The sequence below is a fragment of the Galeopterus variegatus genome, unplaced genomic scaffold (assembly GCF_000696425.1).
Source record: "Galeopterus variegatus unplaced genomic scaffold, G_variegatus-3.0.2 Scaffold2519, whole genome shotgun sequence".
NCBI classification, from domain to species: Eukaryota; Metazoa; Chordata; class Mammalia; order Dermoptera; family Cynocephalidae; genus Galeopterus; species Galeopterus variegatus.
Genome location: NW_007728630.1, coordinates 221,519 through 232,673, shown reverse-complemented (window position 1 = coordinate 232,673; position 11,155 = coordinate 221,519). Strand labels below are relative to the sequence as shown.

Below are 11,155 nucleotides of genomic sequence, written 5' to 3'. Positions count from 1 at the left end.
CATATGTATAAAATGTGAGACATTTCTGTAGAATTAGAAGATCTGCATTTGAATCCCATTTCACCTGTGTATGCATGGACCAGTTATCTCCCCTGAGACTCAGTGAGTTCGAGTGTAAGAGGGAGTTAGTGATTGTACTGGCCTTATAGGCTGATGCCAAAGAGAAGTGAAACTATGTTCATAAAGTGCCTGGAACAGCACAAGGGTCACAGAAGTTCCTCAGCAAAGGTTAACTCAACAAAACTCCCTAGGTCAAAATTAGGGTTAGCTAATTTTCTCCTAACTTGTAATGGTTAATCCTCCATATATCTCATGGTCACACTGAGAAATAGTCAGGTTGGTTGGTGCCAGACTTAGGAGTGAAGCATGGAGAAGAAAATCCAAGCCAGAAGACATTCCCTGCAGCTACTCATGAAGTTGTTCCCGTCCCTGTGCTGCTGAAGTTGGTTTGTCACAAAGCCATCAGCCCATCTGTTCCATATAAAGTGTCCCCTTCTCATGAAAAGGAGAGTCTATTTGGATAATGTCAATATGAAAGAACTTTTAACTTTAGAATTTGGTGATGTTTCATTTATGTATGATTTTATGCATTGAAAGCCAGTTGAAATCATATTCAATTTTAAATAAGTAATTATGGTTTTGGAGCCAAGTTATACCCACAAGAACACTCCCATTCATATTTACACATGTTTCTTGTTGAGATATGTTAGTTGAATACAGTTGTAATTAAAATTCCAAAGAGGGGATTGTCAAAAAGCAGTCTGCTATATGCAAGTTACCTTGTTCCCTTTTATTTTCTTGTAATGTCATCAAGTAAGATTCCTGACACAGAACTGTTATCCTATTTCAGTACTTTCAACATTCTCAAGATGCTTTCCTACGCTAGTGGGTAGCAAATCTCTGGAACTAGATTAACAGGGAAGTCCAAACAAGTTTATCTTGTAATAATAGTCTACAGTTGAGTTGTACTTAATAACAGCTTATCAAATGCACTTTCATGCATTCTTTGATTTGATTTTCACATCAATTCTGTGAGGAAGTCAGGAAAGGTGTGTGCGTGTATATATATATATATATATATATATATACACATAGCTATATATATGAGAGTATAAATATACATATCACCATATGTTAAGTGGCTTACTTGCCTCAATTCCTAGTAAGTGGCAGTGCCAGCACTCAAACCCATTTTATGCATTCACCAGTCATTTAGGGAGCACCTACCATGTGCCAGGAAGTAGTGAGAATGTGAAAGAACAGGCCATGTTCCTGCCCTCAAGGATGTCCAGTCTAGTGGTAAAGACAAGTAGGAATGCAATTGTGATGCCATACGATAAGTTTCATGAGGAAAGTCTGCACAGAGTATTAGGGAGCACCAGGGAGTAGCACCTACACTGGCCTAGGAAAGGAAGAATTCAGAGAAGGCTGCTTGGAGAAGGTTCCCGTCAATCCCAAAGTAAGAGTATCCTGGTTTCCAGGGACTTAGGGAAGGGAGCAGGAGGAAAACATTCTAGGCAGAAGAAATTATAAGTTCAGAACCCTAAGGATGATCAAGAGCATGAATCCTGCAGGAAACTGTAAGCTGTTTGGACTGCTGGAGTACCCTGCGGGGTGGGAGGAGTGGTGGTGGATGGGGCTGGATGAGTGGTGGGATTGGACCTTGTGAGCTATCTTAAGTAGTCTGGCCTTTATTCCAGAGGCACGTGAACCACTGAATGTCTTTGAGGAGAGCAGCGATATTCAAATTCCATTTTAGAAAGGCCACTGCAACCACAGGTCAGCTTCTTGCTGGAGGGGCAAGGCAAGAGGCAGGAAACTAAGAGGGGCCTTTACAACATTCAGTAGTTAAGTGATAAAGGTTGTATTAAGTCATTGGGGATGGAAAGAAAAGAAAAAACTTAAGTGGTCAAAATTATAGACTTCGGGGCTGGCCTGGTGGCACACTGCTACAGTGCGCCACTTGGGAGCGAAGTAGTGCTCCCGCCGAGGGTTCAGATCCCACATACAGACCGGTTCCCGCTCACTGGCTGAGCGAGGTGCAGGTGCGACACTGAGGGTTGCGATCCTGTTGCCGGTCCCGGCCCGGTATGGGCGCGACACTGAGGGTTGCAATCTGTTGCCGGACATGAAAAAAAGACAAAAAGGAAAAAAAAAAAATTATAGACTTCATATATTTTTGTGGGCTCTGTTTATCTCTCCTGTTTTCTCCTCCCTCTTTATGGGCAATGGCCATGCTCCCCATCCTCCAAAGGAACCACCTTAAATTTTTTACCCCAACATGAACCAACCCCATATATTTCTAAACTGAAACAGGTGTAACTGGAACAAAAACCACATCTTCGAAACAGCCTCCAAAATAAACCTAAGCCAAATCAATATTTTACATGGTGTGTATTCTTAGCAGGCAATTGGATTTAATCCAAAACAAGCTTCATGGTCAGAAACTATTTGAGAGAACAGCAGAGGGAGAGGTTGCTTGTGCTAATGATACAAGGAGAGAGAATACCAGACAGGTGGAAAGAGGCAGCTCATGAGGACAGTTTGCACTAATAATTCTATTTCTCCTTCTGACTCTATAAATTGGATTTCCTTAGTAGTAACTAGGTTTAAGGAGTCAGACATTAGCACTCAGGCATCTCTAGCTCCAAGGATTTTAACATTTTTCATGCTTTTCTCTCAGTCGAGGTCCGCATGGGCGGAGCAATGGAGCTTCATCGTACAAATCTGGCAGCAGTCCACCCTCCCCACGAGAAAAGGACCTTCTGTCCATGCTGTGCAGGAATCAGTTGAGCCCTGTTAACATCCATCCTGGTTACGCACCTTCTTCCCCAAGTAGTAGCAACTCAGGCTCCTACAAAGGAAGTGACTGCAGCCCCATCATGAGGTAAGTCCACCTCCTAATTTATGCTTCTGAGTTTTTCCAACTTGGTATGCTTTTCCTTAAAATAAAAAAAAATATATATATATATATATATATATATATATATATATACACACACACACACACACACACACACACACACACACACACACAGCTCTTGATCCTCTGCCTTATTCTGCAATAAAACACCTCTCTCCTTTCCCAAGGTCAGCTAATACTTCAAGGGCTGCTGCAGAAAGAGCACAAACCACAATTTTTAACAAGGTATAGCAGTCCAGGCAGTTACTGGATATAGAGAGAGAATGTTACAGTGGCAGTAGGAGGGACCTATTCCCTCAGAACAGGGAAGAATCATACATGTGTTCATTCATTCTCACACCTCATGTTTATTGTGCAGCAACTACCTGTACTGTGTTAAGTACTGGGAATAGAGCAGTGAGCAACAGAGATGGCCCCTGTGCTTACTGCCCACAGGAGAAGAACATTAATCATCTGCTAAGGGTCAGATGTGTTCCCCAAGAGTTCATGTATTGGAAACTTGATCTCCATTGTAACAGTGTTAAGAGGGTGGGAAATCCAGCTACAGTATCTGAAGGGTGGGGCCTTTCAGAGGTGATTAGATTGTGAGGACTGTGCCTTTGTGAATGGATTGATTCATATATGGGGTAATGGATGTGGTTCTGATGGTTTTATAAGGTGAGTGAGTGAGAAGGTTGGCTCTCTTGCTCAGCCCATTCTTGCCATGTGACACCCTGGTTGCCACAAGACCCTGTAGAGAGTTCCCACCCAGAAGAAGACCCTCACCAGATATGTTCCCTGGCCTTTGGACTTTCCAGCCTCCAAAACTGTAAGAAATAAATTGTATTCCTTTATAAATTACTCAGTTTCAGATATTCTGTTATAAGCAACAGAAATAAACTAATACACCATCTAATGGCAAAAACAAATTAAAATTATTCTGCAAGTTCTTGCTGCTATATGAGTGTGTAAAAGGTGGGGAGGGGGTTCACCTTAGTCTGGAGGAATTGGGGAGGACTCCCTTAGAGAGTGAAATTGGAGGGAGATCTTAAAGGCAAGCAAGAACTTAATTAGTATGGGGTTGCAGGGACTGTGGAACAGAAAGACGGAACTGCACATCCAAAGCCACCGCAGGAGGATGGGTGGGCTGGGAACTGGACACAGGCATCTTGGATGGAGTGCAGGCTCAGTGGCGCAGAGTGGCGCAGTGGCTTGGCTTGGGTCCAGAGTTCGGGAAGAAGCTGGCAGCCTCCTCTCTCAGTCTCCTCCTTCCTTCTGGACGTCCCTGTTCTCATTAATCAGCTCTCTTACAGCAGGGATGCCCAGAATCTTGGCCTGAGAGGGACCGAGATTCCAGCTAGGGCTCTTTTGTAGAACTTTGAGTACCTCATTTCAAAAACACACTGGTGACAGTGAAGTAGAAGGAACTGGTTCCCTTCAGAGCAAAGAACTTTCCATTTCCACCAAATCATCACATTCACATCAGGGACTGATTTCAGAACAATTTTAATTTAACTAGCAACAACCAGGATTTTTTTCTGGCCAGTGCACGGAACAATCAGGATCTTTAGGCAGCAGCGTATTATATGGAAAGTTAGATCATCTCGTTCCTCTCCTACCCTCCTGCCTCCCGCACTCATTGTCCTTTAACATAGCAGCATGTTATTTTGAACTGACAGCTCAGGCCTGTGGACAATTGTGCATTATTTTGAATGAGATCATTCCTAAGCCATAGAAAATCCTCTCTCTCCCTGTCCCTACCCCCTGCACAAAGACACAGACATTCCTCAATCTTCTAAGTAATTAACAGTCCTAAGATTGGCAGGCATATTGTAGTCCACCTTCTGAAGTGAGGTCACCCATTATTGAGGTTTCAGACGCAACACACAGCTGCCATTCCTTCTCAAGATGTTAGCTGTATGTCTTAGTCGGTTTGGGCTGCTATAACAAAGTACCATAAACTGGGTGGCTTATACACAACAGAAGTGTGTACCTCACAGTTCTGGAAACTGGAAGTCCCACATCAGTGTGCCAGCTTGGCCTGGTTCTGAGGAAGGCTCTCTTCTGGGTTGCAGACTGCTAACTTCTTGTTGTATCCTCCCAAGGTGCAAAGAGGAAAGAGCTCTCTGGGGTCTCTTTTATAAGGTCCCTAATCCTCTTAATGAGAGCTCCACCCTCATGACCTAATTACCTCCCAAAGACTCCATCTGCTAGACCATTCCATTGGGGGTTAGGATTTCAAAATTTGAATTTTGGGGGGATATAAATATTCAGTCCGTAATACTGTGTGTTACTTTTCTTTTTATAGAAGAGGATACAGGGCAAAAAGTAACATTTAATTACTTGGATTATTTCAGACGGTCTGGAAGGTATATGTCTTGCGGAGAAAATCATGGTGTCAAACCCCCAAATCCAGAGCAGTATTTGACTCCTCTGCAGCAGAAAGAGGTTACAGTGAGGCACCTAAAGACCAAGCTGAAGGAATCAGAGTCCCGACTTCATGAAAGGTGAATCTGCATTTCTTGTACTGTTTGCTTTAGGATAGTTTTTTCCCCATAAAATGAAATATGAACCCAAACTATAGTAAATTAGAAAAGAAAAAAAAATGTTTTTAATTTTTGTCAAATTTCTTAAATCAGTCTCTGAACAGAGCCATTTCATAATTTTGTGTGATTTTGCTATTTAAGGAGTTCAGGGGGGGGGTGGATTAAGGGGACCCTCTGTTTTTTCTGGGTGCAAACAGCTTTGACATGAACCATTGGGTGTGTGGCATGACTATTTTTAAATAGCAGAAACACTTGCAGGAACAATCCCATACTTTTAGCAGAATGGGTCACACAGTGGGCCCAATTAAACTCTGTTTCTCTCTGTGAGAGAGTGGATATCTTTGTGTATTGTAATTCCTGAAGGCTATTTCTGTGCTCAAGGAAGAGGTTCGTTTTTCTTGGCTAAGTGTTAATAAGCATGCTGTGCTTAAGAGATCTTATCTCAGAGAGAAAAGACCTCTGACATCTTGGGGGCAGGCCAGTTTTCCTGCTCCATGGTTTTCCCCTGGAACATTTTGTGACAAATTAGCAGAGCTCTCACCAGGGTAGCTGTGAGCTCAGGGAAGCCTGGGGACTGATTTAGCACATGGCTGTTTGATCAGCCCAGACCTCCTTCTCTGCTGCCACAGGATACGGAGAAGACCCAGTGACCTTAGTTTATAAAACTGGGGGCAGACAAGGGCATAGGCTATGAGGAGGGGCATTTTTCATCTTCTATGATAATTTGGTTCTTCAATCCCCTGTAATAATAGACTTGAGATCCAAACTTACCTCTGGCATGAGTCAGACTCTACTTTCTGGAAGTGTGTTTGGTTTTTGATTTGAGGAATCCATAGGAGGATTTGAGCACTCGCGGGAGGGAGGGATGGGATAGGAGCAAAACTTGAGAAACTTTCAAGCCTAAACTTAAAGAAGCAATACTAACATCTCTTTACATGTATGAGGATCCTGACTACCTGGTCTTTATATCCACTGACAATATGAGGACATATATTTACATTGTCTATGAGGAAATTATATTACATAATTAAAAAATTTTATCAGAAAGAATTTCTTGACAAAGGTCATGAAACAGATTCTTGTGAAAGATCTAAAAAATAGGATAGATTCTCCTCAGTGCAGGATAGATTCAATATCATCTTACCTAAAAGGAGATAGAATAAGCAACTTTTTACAAAGTCTTTGCTACGTGTAGCATTTCATGGTTTTAAAAAATTTTAAACTATCATCAGAATATGACCAGAACAATTTTGCAAGGCTAAAACTTATCAGTTCATCCTCTGTCTTTGATAAGTAATTAAAAGCTAAATGGTCTTTGCTCCCACAAGCTGTAGACATTATGAAAGGATAAGCTATGGAGATAAAAGCAGGCTAAGAGATTCTAATGTGTTCTAATAATAAAATTTCAAATATTAAGTAGTGAGTAGAGGATAATGTTTGTAAAGTACTTGGTGTAATACTGACACACAGTGAGCACTCAAAAAAGGAAACAATGATAGATATTTTGATTCTCATTCAGATTACTATTATTACTGTAGCTATTTTACAATTAAAGAACTAGTATCTGCCAAAGGAAAAAAAATTCAAAACTGATTTAACCTCTGTTTCAAGTGGAGAGCATGGGCTCTCGGCTGTGTGTCAGAATTGTTTGTTGCCTGGTTCAGAATTGACATTTTTCTTAACCATGCATGTCTTCCAACTCCAGAGAAAGTGAAATTGTGGAGCTTAAGTCCCAGCTGGCCCGCATGAGAGAAGACTGGATTGAAGAAGAATGCCACCGGGTAGAGGCCCAGCTGGCACTCAAGGAAGCCAGGAAAGAGATTAAACAGCTCAAACAGGTCATTGAAACTATGAGGAGCAGCTTGGCTGATAAAGATAAAGGCATTCAGAAATATTTTGTGGACATAAACATACAAAACAGGAAGTTGGAGTCTCTACTTCAGAGCATGGAGATGGCACACAGTGGCTCCCTGAGGGATGAACTGTGTCTGGACTTCCCATGTGATTCCCCAGAGAAAAGCTTAACCCTAAACACCCCTTTTGGTCATGTGGTGGATGGGTTCTCTCTGGAGGAGCAGGTCACTGAGCAAGGGGCCGACAGCGAGCTGCTGGTGGGAGATAGCATGGCCGATGGCACAGATTTGCTTGATGACATGGTGACCGCCACCACCACAGAATCTGGAGACCTGCAGTTTGTTCATTCCACTCCTGGGGCCGCAGTCCCTGAGATCGCCCCGGTGGCGGTGGGTCAGGAGGAGGGCAGCGTGGTGGTGGAGCAAGCCATCCAGACGGATGTGGTGTCCTACAGCCCCGCGGTGTCGGAGCTCATTCAGAACGTGCTCAAGCTCCGGGACCCCTGTCCCTCGAGCTTGGTATCCCCTGATGAGTCTGGGGCTGACTTCACGGAGAGCTTCCCAGAGCCCATCCCTGCTTTAGTGGTTGATCTAACTCCGAGAGATCCGAACTCAGCCATCCTGTTGTCTCCCGTGGAGACCGCATGCTCCACGGTGGACGTGCAAGCTCCCAAGAACCGCCTCATGAGGGAGCTGGACTTTGCAGCCTGCACGGAGCAAAGGCTGGACGGCCTCATCCCGCTGCCTCGGGGGCGCGTCGCAACGCACTACTGGAGCAGCAGCTTCCTGGTGGATCTCCTGGCGGTGGCCGCCCCCGTGGTCCCCACCGTTCTGTGGGCATTCAGTACTCAGAGACGGGGGACAGATCCCGTCTACAACATCGGAGCCTTGCTCCGGGGCTGCTGTGTGGTGGCCCTGCATTCTCTTCGTCGCACCGCCTTCCATATCAAAACCTAAATAGAAGTTGTTACCGTGTGCCAATTTGTCACGTGTGGCATTGTGCCAGGTAGAGAGACAGCAGGTCGATCGATGGCGGTCTCTATTCTGTCGTTTTGCTCCTCAGTATTTGATTTGCACTATATTTAGTTGAAGCCTGTTAACTGTTTAAAACCGAAGGTATCTTCAGAGGCATGGAGACCTGGTTCCAGTAAATGTCCCAACAGTCTGGTTTAGAAAGCATGCTCATGACCCTGCCGTGTCGTCGAGGTACCTGTTCTTATCCTAGTGGTTCAGGAAGAGAAAATGCAGTTTGCACTTTCAAGACAGCTTCTCTAAGGCTGGCATGTTATCTCCTTGCTTTGCTTTGTGCCGTTTTCAAATTATCTATCAATGGACACTTAGGTTGGTTCTGTATTTTGGCTATTGTAAATAGAGCTGCAATGAATATGGGAGTGCAGGTATCCCTTCTACATAGCACTTACCTTTAAACATACAACTTTTTTATCTATTACGTCCAGGTTATTATCCATCTCACCCACTGAAATATTTGTTCTATGAGAGCAGGATCTGTGTGCTGTTTTGTTCACAGATACACAAAGGTATTTCAAAAAGTTCATGGAAAGATTTGTGTTACCTTTAAATGCTATTTTTCCATGAACTTTTTGAAGTATCCTCTTATGTCAAGAATTTAGAACTGTACCTGGCACAGTAGGGGGTCTAAAACTAGCTGTTGAATGAATTAATTCATCCAAATACTTATTTGGTACTAACATGCTAGCTAGGTACTTTACTGGGTCAGTCATTAATAGTGAAAGAGACAGACAAGGTTTCTGCCCTTAGGGAGCTTACATTCTGTGTCCATGAAAGACACAAAACATGCCAACAAATAAACAGGAGAGTTTTAGATAGTGGTTAGTGCTCCAAAGGAAATAAGCAGTTTTGACCAAGAGTGATGGGTGAAGGTAAGGAACACGTCTCTAAAGAAACAACATTGGTGCTAATCAAAGAAAAACAGTCAGTTAAGTGAAAATGTAGGGGTAAAATGTTGCAAGAAGAACAAATGATGTTTTTATAACACAGTGAGCCCTGAGGCAGAAAAGTGCTTAGCATGTTATGGGAGCATCAAGGAGGCCATCATGGCTAAGCACACTGAGGGGGAAGGGGAAGGTGGGTGTAGACAAGAAGCTGGTTCATACGGTACTCTGTAAACCATGGTAGGGGGCTGATTTTATTCCCAGTGTAATGAGAAAATATTGATGACTCTAAACAGGATAATGATACAATCTTTTTTATTTTTTTAACCCTATTTCTGGCATGTGCAAAATTCATAGTAGCAGGAGTGGAAACAGGGAAACCATGCAGGGGTTTATTGTAATAGTCCAGATGAGGGATTATGACAGTTTGGAGGTAGATGTAGATATAAAGTTGAATTATTAAAGATATAGCTTGAGGACAGAACTGTTATGATTTGCTTATGGATTTGAAGTTGGGTTAGGGTGTAAGGAAAAGAGAAAAATTAAGGATGACTCTTAGGTTTTTTGGTCTGAGTAACTGGATAAAAGGTGGTGATATCTGCTGAGAATGGGAAGAGTTCAAGAGAAACAAGTTTGGCTGGAAAAATAAAACTGAGATGTCTATTAAAATACCTATGTGGAGAAGACAAGTAAGGAACTGTATATGAATGTGAAAATCACAGGACTATCAGGGCTAGAGTTATAAAATTGCAGTTCTTTTGCATTTGCATAGTATTGAAAACCCTGGGAACAGATGAGATCATCCAAAAAGAGTATAAAGAAGAAAAAAAGGCCAAAAACTGTGTCCTTTGATACTTCTACATTTAAATAGAAGTGAAGAATGAAGAACCAACAAAACAGCTGGAGAAGAAGCAACTCAAAAGATAGGAGGAAAACAAGATGAATTTACTATTATGAAAACCAAGAGAGGATAGTGATTTGAGAAGAATGGAGCGGTCAACTGTGTTGAAATCCTATCAAGAGGTTGAGTAATGTGAGAAGAGTTACATATACACCGGCTTTGCAAACAAGGTCTTAGTGACCTTGGCAAATCATTTTCTTTGGGCAAATGGGCATGGAAGCCAGACTGGAGTGGGTTGAAGAGTGAATGGAAGAGAGAAAGTAGAAATTAATTTGTGCAGTAGTTTGTTTTTCTGCTTGTTTTATGAAGTTTTAATGTGATGGGGGTAGGGAAGCAGGTAGTGGTTACAAGGGGGTATGAGGCCAAGGGTTTGTTTTATTTTTCAATATCGTGAGGGGATAGAACATGTTTGTATGTTTTTGCAATTAAGCCAAAGAAAGAAACTGACAGCACAAGAGAGGAAGCGTTGACTCAAGAAGGGACACCCTTGAGAAGGTGAGAATGGATAGGAGGATATGTGAGTGGAGAGAGGTGGTTCGTGTCTGACAGGGACATTCTATTGGAATACACAGGGGCCTTGGGACCACACATTCATACTTACATGGCACACATCTCACAGCTCTATTTAGCAGTAGAGGGATTTGGCTGAAATGGAAGGGAAACTATTTCTGGGAGTGAATAACCAAAGTAATGAGCCATGCTGACTCAGGTCCCTTCCTGTAGTACAGCCCAGACTAATACCTGAAACTGGTATCTTCCTTAAAGTCTCTCCTTGGGTTTATTTTTAGTCATTGCCAAATTAAAGCATTTTTACTTTAAGAAAAATTATAAGCCTGTTTTTGGTATTTGCTTGTTCCTACAGAATCAAATACAACATAACCACGCAAACTCAGCATTATATTTCATCACCTTAAGACGGATGGAAAGGACGGGCTTTAGTGAAAAAGAATTCTCCATGAACCACAAATACTTATGTTGTTATCAAATTGGAGGTAGCTGATCACCAATAGCAAATGGCTTTGTTGTCTTAATGTCCTGAA

General features: G+C 42.5%; 1 protein-coding gene across 2 annotated transcripts in view; it reads left to right on the top strand.

Moving 5' to 3' along the window:
- The window catches only part of SYBU (syntabulin (syntaxin-interacting)), a 56,848-nt gene extending 48,233 nt beyond the window's left edge, over positions 1 to 8,615 (top strand). For both annotated transcript variants that reach the window (XM_008582099.1, XM_008582098.1), the window contains exons 3-5: positions 2,684 to 2,887; positions 5,260 to 5,409; positions 7,154 to 8,615. In XM_008582099.1, coding sequence (XP_008580321.1) covers positions 2,684 to 2,887; positions 5,260 to 5,409; positions 7,154 to 8,258 — 1,459 coding nt within the window. In that variant the 3' untranslated portion in view covers positions 8,259 to 8,615. The remainder of the gene's footprint in view (positions 1 to 2,683; positions 2,888 to 5,259; positions 5,410 to 7,153) is intronic.
- Positions 8,616 to 11,155: the final 2,540 nt, after the last annotated feature.